At 51.9% G+C, this 18298-nt stretch overlaps 8 protein-coding genes across 8 annotated transcripts; 6 read left to right on the forward strand and 2 right to left on the reverse strand.

Moving 5' to 3' along the window:
- Positions 1–1248: 1248 nt before the first annotated feature.
- On the forward strand, positions 1249–1824 carry N7468_000982 (uncharacterized protein; the record flags this gene model as incomplete). The annotated part of the gene is made up of 1 exon (XM_058470279.1): positions 1249–1824. The coding sequence occupies one exon, from the start codon at positions 1249–1251 to the stop codon at positions 1822–1824; it is 576 nt and encodes a 191-aa protein (XP_058333420.1).
- A 1523-nt stretch (positions 1825–3347) lies between these two features.
- N7468_000983 (putative Ras guanyl-nucleotide exchange factor RasGEF) lies at positions 3348–6867 on the forward strand (the record flags this gene model as incomplete). Its single annotated transcript, XM_058470280.1, has 6 exons — positions 3348–3590; positions 3718–4042; positions 4192–4377; positions 4667–6210; positions 6276–6704; positions 6784–6867. 6 exons carry the CDS (start codon positions 3348–3350, stop codon positions 6865–6867), a joined length of 2811 nt encoding a protein of 936 aa, XP_058333421.1.
- A 462-nt stretch (positions 6868–7329) lies between these two features.
- Positions 7330–7737, forward strand: N7468_000984 (LYR motif-containing protein; the record flags this gene model as incomplete). The annotated part of the gene is made up of 1 exon (XM_058470281.1): positions 7330–7737. One exon carries the CDS (start codon positions 7330–7332, stop codon positions 7735–7737), a length of 408 nt encoding a protein of 135 aa, XP_058333422.1.
- A 572-nt stretch (positions 7738–8309) lies between these two features.
- On the reverse strand, positions 8310–9539 carry N7468_000985 (putative PP-loop ATPase superfamily protein; the record flags this gene model as incomplete). The annotated part of the gene is made up of 1 exon (XM_058470282.1): positions 8310–9539. The coding sequence occupies one exon, from the start codon at positions 9537–9539 to the stop codon at positions 8310–8312; it is 1230 nt and encodes a 409-aa protein (XP_058333423.1).
- Positions 9540–10132: 593 nt separating this feature from the next.
- Positions 10133–10642, forward strand: N7468_000986 (uncharacterized protein; the record flags this gene model as incomplete). Its single annotated transcript, XM_058470283.1, has 1 exon — positions 10133–10642. One exon carries the CDS (start codon positions 10133–10135, stop codon positions 10640–10642), a length of 510 nt encoding a protein of 169 aa, XP_058333424.1.
- A 409-nt stretch (positions 10643–11051) lies between these two features.
- On the reverse strand, positions 11052–12445 carry N7468_000987 (uncharacterized protein; the record flags this gene model as incomplete). Its single annotated transcript, XM_058470284.1, has 3 exons — positions 11052–11812; positions 11881–12257; positions 12309–12445. The coding sequence occupies 3 exons, from the start codon at positions 12443–12445 to the stop codon at positions 11052–11054; spliced, it is 1275 nt and encodes a 424-aa protein (XP_058333425.1).
- A 1255-nt stretch (positions 12446–13700) lies between these two features.
- On the forward strand, positions 13701–15151 carry N7468_000988 (FAD-dependent oxidoreductase; the record flags this gene model as incomplete). The annotated part of the gene is made up of 5 exons (XM_058470285.1): positions 13701–13787; positions 13842–14012; positions 14064–14216; positions 14267–14347; positions 14399–15151. The coding sequence occupies 5 exons, from the start codon at positions 13701–13703 to the stop codon at positions 15149–15151; spliced, it is 1245 nt and encodes a 414-aa protein (XP_058333426.1).
- A 1335-nt stretch (positions 15152–16486) lies between these two features.
- N7468_000989 (uncharacterized protein) lies at positions 16487–18267 on the forward strand (the record flags this gene model as incomplete). The annotated part of the gene is made up of 5 exons (XM_058470286.1): positions 16487–16547; positions 16604–16970; positions 17014–17803; positions 17856–17960; positions 18019–18267. 5 exons carry the CDS (start codon positions 16487–16489, stop codon positions 18265–18267), a joined length of 1572 nt encoding a protein of 523 aa, XP_058333427.1.
- Positions 18268–18298: the final 31 nt, after the last annotated feature.

The raw sequence follows: 18298 nt of genomic DNA on the forward strand, positions 1-18298 counted from the left end.
TACTAATGTGTGTGGCGAATGAGGAGCGATGTGTTTGGCCTCCGATTACCCGAGGACCGGCAGTAGGCAAGTGGTGAATGGCCAGGGCGAGCACTGCGGACTGATTGATGCGGAGGATAATGAGAAATCACCAGAAACTATTGATTTCCAAATGGAAAATCCTCGGTTCCAGTAGAACTAAGGTCCATGGACAGATCCAGTTGTGCAAGCGTATACTGCCATCTTCACTTGTGCGGCGAGAATGCTAGTTCGCTACATCCCGACCTCTTTCTAACTGGTCTTCTTTTTTCTTCTGTTGGGGAGGGTTGATTGAATCTCAGTTGATTCCTAAGAAACAAATCCGCTCTTCTGCCCCTCGACAAAGTGAAAGCACCAAATCAACCGATTGCGTTCGGCCCTCAGTTGTTTCCCTATAAGAACTGATATTCCAACAAGAGACGCTAATATACCACCCTCTTACCCAGGATTCGCCATTTGTCATGCTATGTTTTGAACGGCGTAGACTATAGAAATACACATTCCAATGCTCTGCAGCTCTTACTTTTACTGCAGCTTCCAATTGAATTGCCAGTGGCTATCGAGGCCACCAAGCGAGCAAAGTCGTGTCTCGGTTGGATTCTCAACAAAAACATTGCCTCGCTTAAGCGGTAGATACGTGGCCATGGTACAGGCACAGAATGCATTCGGGCCTGACTTCATGTCGCTATGCAGGGGACAAACATGATGTACTTATGGCACACTGTACCTCAGGCTCTTGATAGATATTGGGAGGCACATATTCTCGACTTTTCTCTGCCAACACGTTGCAGTCTCTTCACCGTTCCCCGTCGATTTTGACATAAGGATGCACTAGATCGGGGGAGCGGGGTAATCAGCTGGGCAGGAATATTGGATCACCCATATGAAAATTAGTAACTCGAAATAGGCCGACGAGAGTTCCCGTACTGCCATAGATTGTAGCTTATAACCCCAGGTCCAGCGATCGGAGTCTTTATTCCGGCCCTGGAATGGCCCGCGAGGTGGGGCGTCTGAGTCAGGTGCCGTAGCCGCCCCAGGGCTGTTATTTTTTTTTTTTTATGTCTGAGAAGTTCCAGCTTGCGGACGCCTCACCTCTAGACAGACGTACGTCCGAGGGTTGGTGTTACGAAGTTGAAGATTATGTGACTTCCTGTGTGCTGATTTGCCAAGGAAAATGCCGGGCTCCTGCGAGGTCTGTTCTACGGAGCCATCCAAATATCGCTGCCCCGTATGCCAGCTCCTGAGGTACCGAGTCCCCGCAGCACAGACGACCTCTGCAGACCAGCTAATTTCTTCCGAGGCAGCTGCTCACTTGCATGCACTCAGTCCCATAAAATCTACTGTGCACCCAAAGCGAACGCCAACGAGCCGAACGAGGCGCCGGTAGCCAACCAGCCCACGAATGGCGAAACATTACAAGAGGCAGTTATCGAAGACACAAGCCAGAAGTCTTCGATTGCCGCTATTGGCGGATCAACTGAAATCCAAGAACTCCTCCGTCGCTACCCCCAATTTCGTGAACAATTATATGAAACATATTTAGCAACCAAAGAAGAGGAATGGGTCGAGTGGTACACGAAACCGGCACGGGGCCGCTCGTTTGGCCGAGGAGGGAAAGCCCCTACTCGCCGTAGCCGGGGTCAGTGGACCACGGAGAAGGGGTTCAACCGTGGCCTGGGCAAGGTACGGAAATTGAGAAAAGATTGCGAGGAAGGCACAGAAACAGGCAGGACAGCAGAGGCCTTCATGCAGTTTCTCAAGCTGGTAAACCAGAGCTCCGCAACTCAGCCGCCAGAAGCGACATAGCTGTCAAGCTCACGCGCCACCTAGAACTAAGTAATTCGATGACAGTCGATCGGCGACTTATGTCATTGCAGGACAAGGAAACGCGTGGCGATTCAGCCTCGGTTCAGCTGAAAATAAGTGGGAAACGAAGATCAATGGAGCTTTCGACTATGGGTCTTGAGTATTATAATACGTGTCGGCTTAATATCATGTAGTCCACATGTGAATCATGTCACGGAGAGTTAATTCCACAATTTGAGTGGCGCCCCCGGCGGAGCCCAGGCCATCAACGCATCCAAAGTCCCGGGTTTGCCGGCGCCCACTCTAGCGCATCCTTAACTAACCAGTTTGACCTTAGCCGCGCCCACTCGCCCGGCGTCCAGGCCTTCGGGGACCAGCGCAACAGGGAATCCCCGTCAGGAAACAATGCGAAACAATGACAGCGTCCTTAGGCCATGGGAAGGAAAAAAAAGAAGCGTCAAAGACATTAGCCCCTCCCTTCGCCAAGTGACTGGTCTCACACGCCAGTAGTTAGCCTCGGTGCCTCTTTGGCCCTTAATCCTCGTGCTGCAAATCCTCAATGCGAAATAACTCTTGCGAGGCCGCCCCTCGCACATTCGCTGCACCTCGGATTACTGCGAGTATTAGCTGGCCTTGATTAGTTGTCGAATGAACGAATCCCACGACACATCACGTTCTCTGCAGTGTTATTGGACTTGACTCAGGTGACACCAATGCAGCCATCCCATTAGATATATCCATTTGATGAAAGCTCGCGTGGCGGCGCCAGGACCGAGACATATGCAGGCTCTTGAACCGAAGATCCTGTTGGGGTCAATCCACATTCCGATGTAAGGTCGAGTCCTTCAACGGTTGTCAGGTTCAGCTGAGCTCTAGCAGCGCTAACGAATGAAGAGAGTAAACGCGGTGGGAAGACCTAGAGTGGAGAACCGATCTTGAGAACGGGGCCACCTCCAGACTCCAATGAAAAGGCCGCACTAGGGGGGGGGGAGGGTTTCAAAGGAAAAATCGCAGTCTGTAAAACCCTCCACTTTTCTGTAATCGAGTCTGGGGGAAACCAGTGTCCGTATACCTCAGAATATATCGAAGACGATCCCATTTCCTCGGAAGTTTGGAATTCACCTCGCTCTGAGTCGACGGGTTCTATTTCTGGGCCCGCCTAATTCCTCCGTGTCGCCCGAGGCTTCGTCACGGATTACTTACTCTCCCTCGACGATTTTCCTTTCGAAGGTAGTTGCTTGATGCAGATTTGACCTTCCTCCTGCCAGATGCAATAAAGACCCGTTCCCAGATCTTTGGGACTGATCTCTTTCCCCTCCCTCACTACAAGTACATCGCCTACCATATGACTGTTTCGCCCTGCGACCGATCTTGAAGCCGTGTCCAACATACATACAATGGGTGCACCGCCGCGCCATTTCCTGAGACAGACGCAAGATTAAGCGAGCCAAGAACAGTTTCTCTGAACAGGACAACTCCTCGGCCGGGATCCTCAATACCCCCCATGTACATTGATGCCCACCATGGCCTCGCAATCCTCCCGTCGCGGTAGCAATGACCAGTCTCATACAATGCCCAGTTCTCCGCCACATCGCCCAGGCATCGATAGCCGATCGCCATCGGTCACCGAGGCGGGTATCCGTAAGCTAGACGCTGCTCGGGGGACACGACATGGATCAATTGGAGGAGAAGCATTGGCTGAGGAAGATGAGGGACCTGCCTCCAGCAGAAATACCCGAAGAGCTCGGCCCCGACCCGGAGAAGAGGTATGTACCTTTGGGGATCCTGGTGCATTCCAGATCAAGGAATGAGAATTGCTTGGAAGGGAACACTGGGTCGCTGGGAGCTACACACAGGTCGATGTGATTACTAACTGCAGTTCTGCGCCCGCAGGGACCCTTGAAGACCCCCCTGCCAGAAGTGACGATTGCTATTGTGGGCGAGGACAAAGCTGGCAAATCGAGCTTCATCCAGTGCGCACTGGACATGAAGCATCCCCCGACCTCCTATTCCACCAAAAAGAAGATGTCCCTAGATGGGTCTGTCTATTTGGTGCGGCTGCTAGAAATCGATCTGAGAAAAGTCAAGCTGGACCAATCTCGAAGAATCCTATGGCCGCGCATTGGGAAGGATGCAGTGGCGCCACGGATAGATGGGGTGCTTCTGTTGCATGATGGGACCGAAGCGCAGAATTTTGAGACAACCTTGGACCTCGTAGGTATGTTTATATTGGGTGATTAACGCACAAACCTCTCCCCTCATTGTTGCGTGCGTTTGGACTATACGCCACAGTGATCTTCCCCGTTTTCCCCTTATCTGGTCTATAGGAGTTCTGAGATTGACTCGAAATTGGGACCCATCTACTAGACTCGCTGGAAGCCTCCTTCCTGCCTTTTCTGTTGGTCGCCTGCAAATGTGATCTGCGCCCGGAGGACAACGAACTGGTCACAATCTATGGCCAACGCGAGATCTACCGAACATCGCCCGATTTGCCACGATCGCAGCAGATGTGCATTGCACTGGTGCTTCGGGCTGTAATTTCCACTCAAACCGGTAAGCCCATCAGCCCATTTCTTTCTTTCCCTCCCCACCCCTAATTCAATTCAAATGACATTCCAATTGTGGCTGCGGAGCGGAGCCCATGGAGCCCATGACCCCTGGCGGGCAGGCGACTAAGTGGGCCGGGGGGGGCTAGCCATTTCGCTACCCTTTTTCCTGCGTCAAAGCCCACGGATCGACGAGCAGAAAAATAGGAAAGACCAAAGAGAAGAGAGACTTTGCCGAAGAGGTCGCTCCCTTTACTTTTCGCTCGAGGACTAACCTTGTCCCATCATTTGCGCAGGCCTTGCCTCGTCTAACCCTCCGTCCAATCTGAAGTCTCCTCCCGCCCCTCATCCCCCGCGGACCACCACCAAGTCGTTTCAACCTACCCCCGCCCACGATTGGCATCACACCCGCGCCAATTCAGAATTTCATTCATCGTCAACCGGAGCCGCTGGCGGCTCCATCTCCACCGGTGTGAGTCGGAGCGTCGATGGGAACGGGGGCCACCGCTCTCCCACCGATCAGGTGCCAGCCTCCAATCTGGCGCAACAGCATGCTACCAGTTCCTCTCGATATGCTAGGAGTAATTCGCAGCCGGCTCGACCACAGACCCCTTCCGGCCCGCAGATGATTTCACGGCAACCGTCTGCAGGGGAGATTTCTTCGGAGCATGAGGACAACCTCCAGCCTTTGATGCGAACTGCCTGGCGGAATAGCGCCGGATCAGACGCTTTCAACAGCTTCTTAAACATGGACGACGAACTCGATGACGGTACCATCTTGCACCCGGACAATGTCGTCCGGCCCAAACCTAGCAGCGAAAGCAACACCACTAGCGAATCGGGACTGACATTTGATGAACTGGTCGACCGCCTTCTTGCTATGCCCATGTCCAAGCAGGAACAAAAATTCTCCTCTATCTTCCTCTGCCTCTATCGGAAATTCGCTGCTCCATCTACCCTCCTTACCGCCCTGATCGCCCGATTCGAGAAGAACGAAACCAGCAACCTGGACCAGCTCGCTCGTATGGCAGACCAATTGCGACTCCTTAATGTGATCGCTCAGTGGGCTTCCGACTACCCAGGGGACTTTGCCCACCCGAAAACCAGGAAAAGGATTAATGACTTTGTTGCCACGTTGGAAAAGAGTCATTTCTATATGTTTGCTGCGAAAGAGATCGGGTCATTCTTGGACTCACAAGCCGAGGATGACGATGTCGGTTGGGCATTCAGAGACGGAGATGTTGATGAGTCAAGTCTCAACGAGACATTCTTTGACAACTCCGGCAGAAGCTCACCCGCACACTTCCTCACCGCCACGTATGACGACGACGACGACGACGACGACGACGAAGAAGAAGATCCTATCTACAGCATGAACAACTTGGACCTCAGCGACGGGCCCCATGACTCTTCATCACGTCTTTCTGGAACTATGTCCATCTCTTCCAATGCCGAAAAAACCCCCAGCACCTTAAATCAGTCCGTCACAGCTCTATCTCTCGAAGCTTCACAGAAAGAAGCCTTGCGTCTTGAACTTTCCTCTCGCTCCCTTCTCACCAAAATCCAATGGCGCTTTTTCATGGAGACGCCGGATGAGGATTTTGCTCGACAGCTCACCCGTATCGATTGGATCATGTATAATTCCTTCCGACCGCGCGATCTTGTTCGTCACGTCAGCATCTCCGGTGTCGACAAATCCAAGATTAAGAGTCTGGAAAATGTCAACCGCATGATCAAGCAGTTCAACCACCTTGCTTTCTTCACTGCGAGCATGATCCTCCTTCGTGACAAGCCAAAACATCGGGCGAGATGTCTCGAGAAGTTCATGAACATTGCAGCAGTATGCTTCCGACCTCTTTTGTTCATAAAAAAGAATTATTAAAACATCCGCTAACTTGTACCCAGAAACTTCGCCGTCATAATAATTATAATGCCCTCGGTGCAGTTGTTGCTGCCATCAATGGCACGCCAGTTCATCGATTGACTCAGACCCGAGAGCTCGTCCCTGTCGCTACCCAAAGAGAATTCATGCGGCTGGTCATTCTTATGGGTACGCAACGAAGCCACTTTGCGTATCGCCTAGCCTGGGAAAACTCATTCTCTGAGCGCATCCCATTCTTGCCATTACATAGGCGTGACTTAGTGTCCGCAGAGGAAGGAAACAAAACATTCATCGGCGAGAATAAATCCCGCATTAACTGGAAGAAGTTTGAGGTCATGGGAGAAGTAGTCCTTGGCATCCAACGAAGCCAAAAGACTCCCCACCCCCAGGCCATGCGATATGAAGATCTGGAAAGATTGATTCTAGATGCCAAGCTATCGGGTGATGAAGAGGTAGGAACCCCCCCCCCCCAGCCTCCTTCCCTTCCCAAGAATGATGAATGAGCGATACATAAATTCTAATATGGCACAGGACTTGTATGCTCGCAGTCTGCAAGTCGAACCATCCACCGGTGGCGAGCCTGCCCGAAGAAAGTTTGGTTGGCTACGCGCGTAAGCGCACTTGACAGTATAATTACACCCAGATACCATTCGTGATCAACGTCATATTCTTTCACTTTGCATTTGCCATACCCCCTCTCATGTCGAAATGCTTCTATGATTGATAAACTCTGATTTTTGTTTTGCGTGGATCTCACTCATTTGCTATGGAGCCTAGGCGAAACACTGATACAGGCGCACGTTGAGATGTATATAGCAGTGCTTTCTGATCACGGGAATGATGACCAATAGCCGCTCCGCGGACGAAAATCTACTGGCTACATATTCAGAGTAATATTGCGGGAATGTAGATTTAATTTAGCTACCGACACAGCTCCGAGGAGGTTGAAAGAGTGTGCAAGTACGAGTCTCCCACTAATGCTCTCCTCGTGTCACGTGACTCCATAGAGTCCACGGAGGTGCCAAAAAGATAAGAAACCACCTCCAAACCCATCTCCAAAAACCACCAACCCCCGCAATGGCAGAACAGCTCACCCTACAAGCCCGGTCTACCTACCGGGCTCTCCTCCGCGAGCTACCACGCCGGAGTCTCTCCACCCCCTCCCCCCTCCACCAACGCCTCCGCCAAGTCTTCCGCTCACAAGGACAAACCGCCTCCACCACCGCGCCAGACGCCTCGCAGCCCGCCTCCTCCGCAATGCCATTCTCCATCCCCACAACCACCGAAGACCTTTCACTGCGCATCCAGGAGGCCGAACAACTGGCCAAATACGCGCGCGCACAACGCTCCTACTGCGCTCTGCTGGAGCGCTACAACCCGGGCATGAACCTTAACGATGAGGAGCGGATTCGGCTTACGGCGCGACGGGTGGGGATGGATCTGCCGGAGCTTTATGAGGATGAAGGGCAGAAGTCTCCGAAATAAGTGCGGAAGGTCGGGGCCGTTGTGCTATAATAAGCAGGTGTTGGCTGTCTGGAGCTGAAATCTACTGCTCTTACGTTCCTACTTTCGGGCTACGGTTGATGGTTGGTAAAAAGGATTGAGCGTGGTCTGTGGATTTAGGATTGGGTGTCATTTGTATGGACTGTCTTTTGGTCCATGGTGGCATCTGCTGTATTACTATTCTATGTACAAATAAACATAGAGGCTATTTTTGCACTCTTTGTATTCTGGGGCCTGATTTTGGTATTCCTTTCTCCGCAGGTTGTATGGGAGTGTAGTTGGGCCACCGGGGTGAGCAATGCGATGCATTGGGTTGTCCTTACGACGGAGGGAGTAACGTCGTAGGGAGTAAAGGAGACAGTGCTATAGCGTTGCGAGGCTAAGAAAGCTCATGCTGCAACAACCGAATGCCGAGACCGACTTCATGCTGGGCGATCAAGCTCCGCATGATCGTGGCTGGGATTCGAGAGCGAGAGGTTTGTGTAGCTTAAGACGTTGTATGTGCGGCTTCATTGATGACGGTCGAGGTATGAATGCTGAGATCGAGGGCACGCTCAGCTGTTGGTCAACTGGATCTTTTCCATCTGTCTCATCAAAGTCGAGCTGCCTTCTTCATCTTCCATGCCAATATTGATTTCGGTCTTTGGACGGTTCCGGTTCAAGCCATCCAAAAGCATGCAGGCTTTGCAGATCGCCTGGCTAGACATATACCCGCATTTCTCACAGTGTTGAAGCGTCTGTGTCTTGATAGCAGGCTTGCCCGCTTTCCCTGCTTTCTTGGGGGCTGTCTTGGGCAACTTGATCTCCGTCTCGCGAGAGCCGGCGTCTTCGTTGCTGGCCAGTTGCTCTTCCATCGCAGCCATTTCACCTCCACTGCTTCGGCCATTTGCGCTCCCACAACCACCAGCAGACTCATCCTCGGCAGTAGCCGCTTGCCCGTTCTTGCCACTATCTTGGTTGGGCACAAGAGCAGCCATGTCCTCGCCGCTCTTCACAATGTCCAATATGGAACTAGGGCGAATTTTCTCTAAATCCTTGATCAATGTCCGTGCACTTCCCCGAAACGCCTCCGGCGAGTAGATACACTCGGTCGTAAAGTAATCGAGCTGGCGATGATGCGCATAAAGCACGATTTCCTTCTCATAGGCATATTTGAGCGGCTTGCTGCGCTTGATATCCGACGCCCCCGAATCCGTAACGATACTAGTCCCCCGCGAGAGCCGTGGCAGATCGCCACGAAGCAAATTCATCATAACCGTCTCGGCCACATCGTCGGCGTTGTGTCCCGTCACAACATGCTTGATGCCCAGCTTCGCCGCGCCCCGGTCCAACGCCTGCCGCCGGAACACTCCACAATATGTGCAGTTGCCCTTTTTCCCAATCTGAGCCACCACCTGGTCCATCGTCCACCCGTACAGCTCGCCGTACCCGAGGATCTCGAGCGGCATTTCATATTGCACGGCGTTGCGCTTCACCGTCTCTAAACTGTCGTCGCGGTATCCGCGGATACCCTCGTCGATCGAAAGGAGACATAGGTCCAGGCCGTAATTGTATCGTTCGTTCAGCGTCTTCAGGACCGCAGCGAGGACGGTGCTATCCTTTCCACCGCTGGCGCCGATCGCCACTCGCTCGCCGGGGAAGAAGAGGTTTGCGGAAGTGATGGTTTCGTGGACTTCGGTTTCAAAGATGTGGAGGAAACAGGCGCGGCAGATCTTCTGTCTGTTCTTTGGACGAATGATGACTGCCCGCGCCTCCTTGCAGTTAACGCATGTTGTTGGGGCCATGATGGTGGGTTGTTGATAAAGAATTCTTTTTTTTTTCCCTCTTCCCCGCGGTGGGGCTGGTTCCGTAGTTGGTGCGACGGGGGCTTTGAAGGCAATTATGGGGTTTGGATTGGCCCCGAGATTTTTGGATCTTAATTCTCTGTTGGCAGGCGATATTGTTGGCTTATTTTTGCCATAGTGTGAAGGAGATAGTATTGCGTATTATGCTTATATGTTCTACAAGAAACACGATATGCTATCGTACTTTTTATGAGTTTGGAGAATGGAAGTCTGCATTTGAATTTAGGAGATCATGATCGGTTCTTCGTATTTGGTACCACTATAATTTATGCGTCGTTGAAAGGGCGACAAACAGACGCCCGTTTTCCGTATGCCATGTACGCTTATGGGATATAGACCAGGATGTACAAACGCTCTGTCTAAACTGCTATATAAGCTCGGGTCAAAGCCCCAAGGGACAGAATCTCTTGAATAGCTTTTACATCATAACCTCTGTCCTAACGACATTCATCACAATACCCTTGCTCGCTGCGACGCCAGTATTTGGCATGGATGATTTGGATCAGCGAAGCAACAATAGAAGATCTTCCAGTATGGCATTTTTGAAGCAAAAGCCTCAACAAATCTACAACGCATTCCCTGGTTTCGTGGGGACTTATTTCAAGAAAAAGAGGTCCCTTTCATCCCGCTTAGTTGAAGAGCTCTACGAAGGCTTCGAATACTTTGTGATGGATCTTGCACGCTTTCTTGTTGTGGTGTTGAAGCTGGCGTCCACCGGTATCAAGGTCCTGGTCACAGCGGCTGTGATAATTGTTCCACTATACAAATCCGGTATTTTACACGCATGCTGGTCTCTTTGCACATCCATAGTTGCTTATTTCACGACTGGATGGGGCTCTCTTGGCACAGATTTGAAGTCGGATGCGCCTAGCGGCCCTTCCAGGCGAAGCTATTTCAGTATTGGTCCGAAGAATGGGGGCCAGGATGGTGACTCTGAGGTTTCGAGCTCTGGTGGGTTGCAGAGCCAGAAGTACATTATGTCTCTGCCCTATACTCCGTGGACAGAAGAGGTAGCGATCGTGTCGAATGCCAATGGTCACTAAAGAACATCAAGGTCTTGCAAGAAGGGAGCCCAGGGCTCTTAGAGACTTTGATCTTGCCATTTGGACTAATAAATGGCCGTGGCTGACTACTATAGTCGTACAATACTCAGGATGTGCTAGTACGCCAGTTCTAGCCGATCAAGGCAATAGAAGGCCACTTGTCTACTCAGAACTTTGACAGTTATACTTAGTATCAATAGCCCTTTGAAAATATCCAACCGCAAATAATATCACCTCAAGCGCGGACTATAGGTAATCATAAGCTACAAGCCCTGTCTAGCATTCTTCTTCGACTTGATATCAATTCTGAGCAACTGCAGTGCTATGAACAGGATAGACATAAGAATGATAAATCATTGCATCTTAAATAACCCCGATGAGCAAGCCCATTATCGAGGAACTGCGCCCATTAGGCACCGGCGTGCTCAAGCTGAACCAATGGCTTTCCCTTTCGACAAAGCAGCCCGACAGAGAACGCTGGTAACTTGTTCTTCTTCGCCAGCTGCTTAGCCATACGGTGAATGTGGTGCCTCCGGTGGACCAGAGAATGCGAGTAAGGCTGCGATCGATCCGCATACAACCTCAGACGTTTTGTTTGCTCCGGGCCCAGTAGCTCCGCCACACGATCGGTCTTCCCCTCTTTGAATGCGAAGGAAGTGCCGATTATCTTGAAATTCTTCGCCATGTGGTGGAGGTCCGACGAATGCCAGTCATCCGATGCCCACACAGGCTTTACTTGCCACGGAAGACGTCGCTCGCTCTTGAAGGCATGCCACCAGTCCCCAAATCGCAAGCGTCCTTTCTCGCCGCTCACTGCGTGAACGCATCCACTCGTGCCCTGGGCCACATGTACAAGGACGCGATCTGCAACTACGTCCACCGGCACTTCGTCAATGGTGACTTCCTCGTCGGGGTTCTCGCATCGGGTTGCAAGGTTGATTTTGCGGCCCGGATGGAGCGCAACGGCCGCAGCACAAGCGGTCGATGGCGTTGAAAAGGGGGTTGTGAATCCCGGGTAAGGGAACTCGTCGGCTGGGCCAACGGCCGATGGTCGGACGATCAAGATCTTATCCAGCGCATGCTCCTGTGCGGCCTTTTGCATAACGAGTCGCTCTGCTAGATGTTTTGCGTATGCGTATGGCCAGGGGAAATCGTGGGCTTCGTATTCGGCTGAGGTGCCGTTTTTTTGCACTTCTTTCCAGATCTCCGGCGCCGAGTTGCAGGGTGCGCGTCGTCACCACTGAGGCTGTATATCTCTTCTTCGACCGAGACATCGGAGCTCCTGTCTATGGTCCAAAGATGAGAATTTGCGTAAGCGGAAGAGAGAAAGACAAATCGTTCGAGGTTTGGGAACTTGAGTGCGTACTGGGTCAGACATAGGGTGGGCGCAACGATAGTATAGGATAGTTCGCGAAGAGAATGGTTTAGCATGATGGAAGAAGCGGCGTGGATGAAAATATGAACTGTTCTCTTGAGCATTTGGAGCTCTTCGTCGGAAAGACTCATGGTCGCGGTATCGCCCAGCTCGCCATCCATTACCGTCATTCTACTACTATCGAGAAAGATCTTTATAATCTGGGGTGGAAGCATCTTAGACCATTTTGCTCTTGCGTTCCTGGCCAAGTCCATCAGCCCTGATTCTATCAAGCCGGGCGAAGGTACTTACGAGAAACCGCCTCGACTCAAAACAAAGATATGCTTTGGCGAACTCTGGGAGAGAATCCTGTATATTAGTGCAGTCCCGACGAAACCAGTTCCCCCGGTCATGAAGATGACCTTGTCGTTGTAGTATTCCCAGACCATTCTGAAACAGCAACCGGGGTCCTATCCTCCGAATGTGAAGCAGAGCGAAGGATGCCAGACAATATCCATTTTGATAACATCCCCCCGGTGGGTCTGTCAACGGCTTAAATAGCCGTGACAAGCTCACTGGTGCGCGATAACTCCCAATAAAACGGTTGACGCTTCACTTCTCAGGAATTCAGTGACGCACACTCGACTATCTGGAGTGGCCATCTATTGCCTAGGCAGCTAAGATGAGGGGCAGACGCCGTGTAACCAGGAGCGCCGGGGCCTTTTTCGATCCACGAACCATCTGTCTATTGTGGCGGCCGGCCATGACATCGGGCCTCGTATTCGAAGGACGGAATCTCTCAAGTGTGTATACAGGAAACCGCGGCAGTGTCGTACCTTTGCTCAAACAGCTTTGACCTCTCTCTCTCTTAATGGCAGAGTCTGCTTGTGTGACCCTCTCGGCTATGATTAAATCTGGGCCAGTGCCTTGGAACGTGGCAGTATTCGGCTGGTCAGATTCATCATACTGCATCGAGTGCCCATGGATTCCTGGGATCCCTGTCATCGAATGCCCTGGAAGCATGTGATAGGCTAGGGGTTTGTTTCGGCGCCTCTGGTCTGATTGATGTTTGGTGGATTGCAGGGAACCCTTGTTCTCCATCATGTGTATTGCTTATCTTGTCTTTTAGGGAACTTGGCTTTGTTGAATTTCCCAATTGGATTCGCATGCCAACTTCTGCCATGTCACACGACCTCCACTGCTCCCCTGGGTTGGCTCATTGGTAGTCCGCCACATCACTAACTAGCTATTCCCACTGGATTGGAAAAATTCATAACCCTAGCGCTGGAGATGAATGGCCTCCCAAAGTCTGCAAAAATTCGATAAGCAGAAGCTGAAGATAGTTAACTAACTACAGAGCCCCGCGGTAACGCGCGGCTAGTCTCAAACAGAAGGTGGATAATCATGCACCGAAATCACGGTTGTTGGAGTTTAACAACCCGGGGAGATACCCTTACACATGCCTAGGTCCAGGATATTGGCGGAGAGTCCTTAGGCTCGCGGATGTCGTTTCTGGAGAACTCTGCTGTGGCCAGTCTGGATGTCTGGAGATTGGAGAACGGCTGTTCGAGTGGGGTCCGCAAAAATGCATACATTCGGTTTGTTTGGCAACTTGACCCACGCTTGAGAAATGATAAATTGCGGGAATGCCGCCCACATATGCAATGTCTCCCCATGCTTTTCCTGCCACAGGATTGACCCAATATGCCATTAAATGTCATTGTTGTCGGTGCGGGCCTCGGGGGTTTGGGTGCTGCTATAGCCTTAAACCGCCAAGGGCACGATGTCACGGTCAGTGTCTTTCCTGCATTCTACGAGATTGACGTGTAATATAATTGCTTGAAGGTCTTCGAAAGATCCAGCTTCCTCAACGAGACCGGTGCTGCCATCCACGTCGCCCCCAACGCGACCCGCATATTGAAAGAATGGGAGTGTAATATGGACTTGCTGGATCCTGTGCTCTGCAAGAAAGCCGATGTGCGGGATTCTAATGGAAATCTAGTGCGGGCTGCCGTTGTAAGGATTCTTTTCGCCGGTCTCTCAGGAAACATAAATTAACATTTGTAGGTCACGGAAGAGCAGCAGCGGGCATTGGATGTCCATCATGAATGGATTTTGACCCATAGAGTGGATCTTCATAATGCCTTACGGAATACAGCTTCTCAGGAAATTGATGGTCGCAAGATTGACATAAGGCTATCCGCGCCGGTCTTATCTGTGGTAAGGAGACGCCCATCTGTCGACTCGCAAAAGCTGAGATGAAACCAAAGGATGCAGAGAAGGGAGAGGTCGTACTCAAGAATGGAGACAAATATAGGGCCGACCTGATCGTCGGCGCCGACGGTGTTCACGTAAGTCCTCCCCGGACAAATTTTCGATGGTAGACCTAATGAGTTGTATAGTCGCGAACCGTGAGTGCCATAACGGGGGAAGACAGGGCTGTCATAAACACCGGTCAAAGCTGCTTTCGATTCTTAGTCTCGGTCGACAAAATGCGAAAGAATCCACTCACCTGCAGCCTTCTGGGAAAGACGGGACTTGATAGTCTTCATGCCTTCTCAACCTTTGACCGCCGCCTCGTGGTCTACCCCTGCCGTGGGGGGAAGCTGCTCAATTGTGCCGGGATCTACCCTCCTGGGCCGGAAGAAGACGCTGGCGGGGATGCCTCTTGGCACCATGCAGCAAGCAAGGACCACTTGGTGAAGACCTTCGCCGGCTTCGGCGAGGACCTCCTCGAGATGTGTAGGATGGCTGAGGATGTCAAACTTTGGAGTCTGGCGTCTCGAGACCCAGCGTCTACTTTTGTCAAGGGCAAACTCGCCTTGATCGGTGATGCAGCTCATCCTATGCTTCCCCACCAGGGGCAAGGAGGAGCTCAAGCCTTTGAAGACGCAGCGGCTCTTGCTGGGGTTCTGACGGCCGATGTCGCTCCGGAGCAACTATCCCAACGACTCGATTTATATAACGAGCTCCGATATTCTCACGCGGTCACGGTTATGATCATGTCGAGAATCAACGACGAGAGGCGAGAGGAAATGTTGAATGAGCTTCGCCGGTTCGTTCCTAATGCAGAGCTTCCCAAAAATATGTTCGCTTTCGCATGGGCATCAGATCCTATCAAGAAGGCAGCACAACTCGTGGAAAGTCAGCAGTAGATCATTTCAAAGTTAGGCCTGATCGGGCATATGAGCGTAATATGGATGATTGCTCCCGTAAAGCAAATTCGAGCGATTCACAACACGCAACAAACCATGAAGTTGATGCGGGCGTTTGGATTGTTTCTGCCAGCAAATCATCCTGGAAGCAATATTCTCTGTAAGCGACTGGTACGCAACAGTCCAGTATCTTTCCATATTTTCAAAAGAAGATCGGTGCACAGAAAAGTGGGCTATGCAAGGGATGTGGCGATTCGAATGGATGGAGAATAAGGGGAATTGACTACGAACAACTGTCATGTCAAATGTGCTAAGTCTCTACTTGCGGCAGCAGAGCGCGATGGAAACTACTTTAAAATCGCTATAATCTCGCAAAAAAGACCCTCTCATGGGTGATTTTCAATTTTTAAGCTCCAAGTTCTCGCCGGCATGGGTTTGTTAAAGCAGCGTAATCGCCCAAGCGCCCTGCGATCGCAAAGATCGGAGGAATACAGTCTTCCTTTCGCGATACCTCGCCACCAGAGTATATCATTCTCAAAAGCTAAGGGTTCGTTGCCTGAGGGGAAAAAAAGCAGAGTGTCCATGCATTAGTACGTAAGTGTGCAACAAGCCCTGGAGAAGACCGATGTTTCGGCAGCTGATAGTTCCAGCCCTGCAGACCATATGGGGTTCACGGGGGCCCATCGATAAGCGTGCAGATCCAACCTTCAGGACTGACCTTCTGACTATAATTACAGCATGAGATCACCCTTCCGGCTTTGGAGAAGGTTCTGCAAAAGAAAGCAGAGATGCTCCCATGATCGTCGCAGTTCTCGGAGTGACCGATTACACACCAGGACCGCCATAAGGAGTTGCTGTGGCGTACTTGTGAATAGGGGCAAAAGCTGACCCCTCAGCGGCACAAAGTCCGCCCAGATTGCAATGAGAGTCCGAGTCCAGCCATCTGATCGGGGCAAATGCCCACCTGCAGCCCTTCTTGCAGCCGCTCGCAGCCACTCACGGCCATCCCATGGGTGCTGCGCGGTCGCGATAAGCGGGGGTGGAGAAGTGGAATCCAATCCCAGATTCTCCCAAACTCTGCCAGACGATCGCCCTTGTCGTTAATGCCAAGCCGGCCTGTTTAATACATACTGATTGGACGGCGATGCTATCGCCATCATCCCAATGGCGCCCCCCCCCACAACTCCCCTAAGCTCGCGATAACAGGATCTCAGATCCACGGTTTCTCCGCACAGGCCTCCATGTATAAGAATTCAAAAAGATGCTGTCAACACTCCCTTCCAAGGCTCCCCGAAAGCAGCAGCTGTTCATTTTGCACCCTGATTGAACCCAGGCATGGTAGACCGGCAAGATGACGAGGCCTTCTGGGCCCCTGGAACGGTCGCATTGGAAGACGGTATTTCAGCTCCTTCCGAGACAATCGACCATGGGCACCAAACTAACATGCTGCAGTCCACAGAACCAGAGACCAGCTAGTGCTCTTCCCGACTCCTTCCTCTGACCCCAATGACCCTCTGAACTGGTCAAAGCCACGCAAGTATCTCAATTTCGCGCTGGTCAGTTTCTTCGTGCTGTGGACTTTTGTCCAATTGGACATAGGCTTCACGGCATGGGGCCCGATGCAAACGGAGATCCCGACACTCACGGTGGGTATCATGAATGCCGGCGCTGCGTTGAACTATGGCGGACTGGCTATCGGGTGCTTTTTCATGGTCCCATTGGTGCACAAGTACGGCCGTCGCCCGCTGTACATCTTCAGCTGTGCTCTCCAGTTCGCATCGTGCATCTGGCAAGCGGAGGTCGACTCGCGGGGAGACCTGTTGGGCTCGAACTTGATCTCCGGGCTGGGGGGGCGCGATCAGCGAGATCGTCGTTCAGATCACCATCGCCGATATGTTCTTTGTGCACCAGCACGCGACGATGAACGGCCTGTTTGTCATATTCCAGTCCACCGGCGCGTTCCTGGGCCCTGTGGCATCGGGATACATCGTGAAATCGCAAGGATGGCGGTGGATGTGGTGGTGGTGCGTGATCTTCTTCGGGGTCACTCTGATCGCCGTGATATTCTTCTTCGAAGAGTCCAAGTATATCCCCGTGCTGGAGGGCCAAGGCATTGCAAGCTCATCGCAGCTGCTGCCGGATCCCAAGAAAGATGTCAAGGACACCATCCAGGCCGATGACGACGGGCCTCCCGGCAACGCTCTGGTGAGCGGAGTGGTGATCAATTACAATATCAAGCCCAAGACATATCGCCAGCGGATGGCGTTGATCACCAAAACGGACGAGTCGCTGAGACCTCACTTCCTCCAGCCACTCGTCTCTCTCTTCACGTTTCCGGCCGTGGCATACGCGGCGGTGACCTATGGCACAACTCTGGCTTGGTTCGCCATCATGACCTCTCTCCAGGCATCCTACATGCTCGACCCGCCGTACAACTTCGACGAGATCGGAGTGGGACTTATGAACGTGGCGCCTTTTGTGGGGGCTGTTCTGGGTTTCCCCTTTGGTGGAACCTTCAGTGACAAGCACATCCTCTGGCTTTCCAAGAGAAACGGTGGTATATATGAGCCCGAGATGCGTCTGTGGCTTGCGTTGCCCATGGTAGTCCTTGGTCCGGGCTCGATTCTGATGTTTGGCTTGGGTCTTGCCTATGTACGTTTGCCTGGCCTGCGACTAATGCGCATGAGACTAACACTGTTTGCAGGGCGTCCATTGGTCTCTTCTTGCCGTTGGATTTGGAGTCTTTGGCTTCACCTTAGCGGCGATCAGCGGCGTCGCGCTGTCCTACCTCATGGACTGCTACCAAGACGTATGTACCCTTTGCCACACTCCGCCCAGTGTGTCGCCACTCTGACATTGCGACACAGATTATTGGAAATGCCCTCGTGGGGGTCATATTCATGCGTAATATCATATCCTTGATTGTGCTATTCGTGCTCACCCCGTGGGTTAACGGGATGGGTATGCAGAACCTCCATATCCTATGCGCCGTGGTCGCATTTGTCATCTACATGCTACCTGTCCCTCTTCTGATATGGGGCAAAGATGCACGAGTGGCAACCGCGAAAAGCTACAGGAAAATGGCGGAGAAGCAAATCGCCCATCGTGCTGTATAGAATTTTAGCAACGACTATTATGATTTCCCAT

The sequence above is a fragment of the Penicillium chermesinum genome (genome assembly GCF_028974085.1).
Source record: "Penicillium chermesinum strain IBT 19713 chromosome Unknown utg000002l:1.0-5270490.0:1.0-5274688.0, whole genome shotgun sequence".
In the NCBI taxonomy this organism is placed as follows: Eukaryota; Fungi; Ascomycota; class Eurotiomycetes; order Eurotiales; family Aspergillaceae; genus Penicillium; species Penicillium chermesinum.